The sequence below is a fragment of the Pecten maximus genome, chromosome 18 (genome assembly GCF_902652985.1).
Source record: "Pecten maximus chromosome 18, xPecMax1.1, whole genome shotgun sequence".
Classification (NCBI taxonomy): Eukaryota; Metazoa; Mollusca; class Bivalvia; order Pectinida; family Pectinidae; genus Pecten; species Pecten maximus.
Window position 1 is genome coordinate 22858009 of NC_047032.1, and position 1669 is coordinate 22859677.

The 1669-nt window shown below is 43.4% G+C and overlaps 1 protein-coding gene across 1 annotated transcript; it reads right to left on the reverse strand.

Annotated features, from left to right (window-relative positions):
- Window positions 1–508: 508 nt before the first annotated feature.
- On the reverse strand, window positions 509–1345 carry LOC117316316. Its single transcript, XM_033870856.1, has one exon. The coding sequence runs from the start codon at window positions 1343–1345 to the stop codon at window positions 509–511; it is 837 nt and encodes a 278-aa protein (XP_033726747.1).
- Window positions 1346–1669: the final 324 nt, after the last annotated feature.

Below are 1669 nucleotides of genomic sequence, written 5' to 3' on the forward strand. Positions count from 1 at the left end.
TGATACACATCGCGGCAGAGACGTGACATAGTTATTGATGACGTCACAGTTGTTGAGATATTCAACGTCTTGGGATCATCATTACAGACGTAGAGATTCTGTTCTACTATAACGTTGATTCCCTGTTGTGGATGCTGACCATGTTCAGTACATGTATATTGAGCACTGCGTGTGTGATTTTGTTCTGCTGTATAAGACGGCACTGATTGGATCCCGAGGGACCTATGACGGAGACATTGTTGTTCATGTTCATCTGGAGCTTAACAACGTACCTGTGTGGACTCGGTGTTCAACTGTGGTGGCCTTCTAGAGACTTGTAGGGAATAGGGTGTCTGTTCATGTGTTTATGCTTATGTGTCTATGAATGTATCGGAGTGGTTGTATGTAAGATTGTATGATGAGCGTGTTTATAAATAAATGTTAATATACATGCTTGTACAAATTGTAAATAAATCTTGTATATATTGTAGTCTGTCTTCTCGTGCAAATATCAGCAATCACGCTCAGTTTACGTTACATTGAGGACCCTCCCGGGCGACGTCTGGTGATCCTCTGCAGTAGAGGTCTGATCGTCATCAGCACCGCTCCCACCCTCAGTTTCATCTGACAATGGGTCATCATCCACGTCAGAAGAAACTCCAGTGTCCATGCCAACTTTTCTAGCCCCTTCAGCACTGGATGAAGTGCTAACTAGATCAGCTGTTGGACCATCATCAGCTCCATTGATGACTAGCTTCTCCACAGTATCCATAGATCCGTTCCGTGTAAGTCTTGGCTTCAGAATCACAGGATCAGGGTCCACATCCCCGCTCTCATCAACAGTGGAGAATAACTCTCCTACTGGTAGTAGCAGTTTCCTGTGGAGCTTCCTTATACGACCTGTTCCTGTTTCCGGCCTGACAGTGAATAGCGGTATTTCGGTGTTCTCTTGTTGTTCAATCACATACACTCTATCTCCCCACTTGTTGTCAAGCTTATGTTTCCCTTCATGCACCAACTTCTTAACTAACACTATATCATCACACACTATGCTCGAACCGCGTACCCGTCTGTCGTAGTTATCATTTTGTCTCCCCCGAGCTTTATCCGCACTCATTGTGGCAACATCATAAGCTGACTTTTGTCTGGTTCTTAGCTCATCCGCATATTTACACGGGCTTGAATTCTTCTCCTTTCTCTCAATCCCAAAAGTTAAGTCCACTGGCAACCATGGCCTCCTCCCAAACATAAGGTAGAATGGACTATAGCCAGTCTGTTCATGCCGTGTACTGTTGTAAGCATGTACCAAGGGCCCTACATGTTTCTTCCACTCACACTTCAGTTCCGGATCCAATGTTCCCAACATGTTCAGTACAGTTCTATTGAACCGTTCACACATCCCATTCCAGCTAGGATATTAAATGTGTGGATTTATACAGGATATATATGTTCCGTGGTGGATGTATACGGAATGTATATGTCCCATAGTGGATTTATACAGGATGTATATGTTCCATAATGGATTTATACGGGATGTATATGTCCCATAGTGGATTTATACGGGATATACATGTATATATGTTCCGTGGTGGATTTATACGGGATGTATATGTTCCGTGGTGGATGTATACAGGATGTATATGATCCGTGGTGGATGTATACAGGATGTATATGTCCCATAGTGGATTTA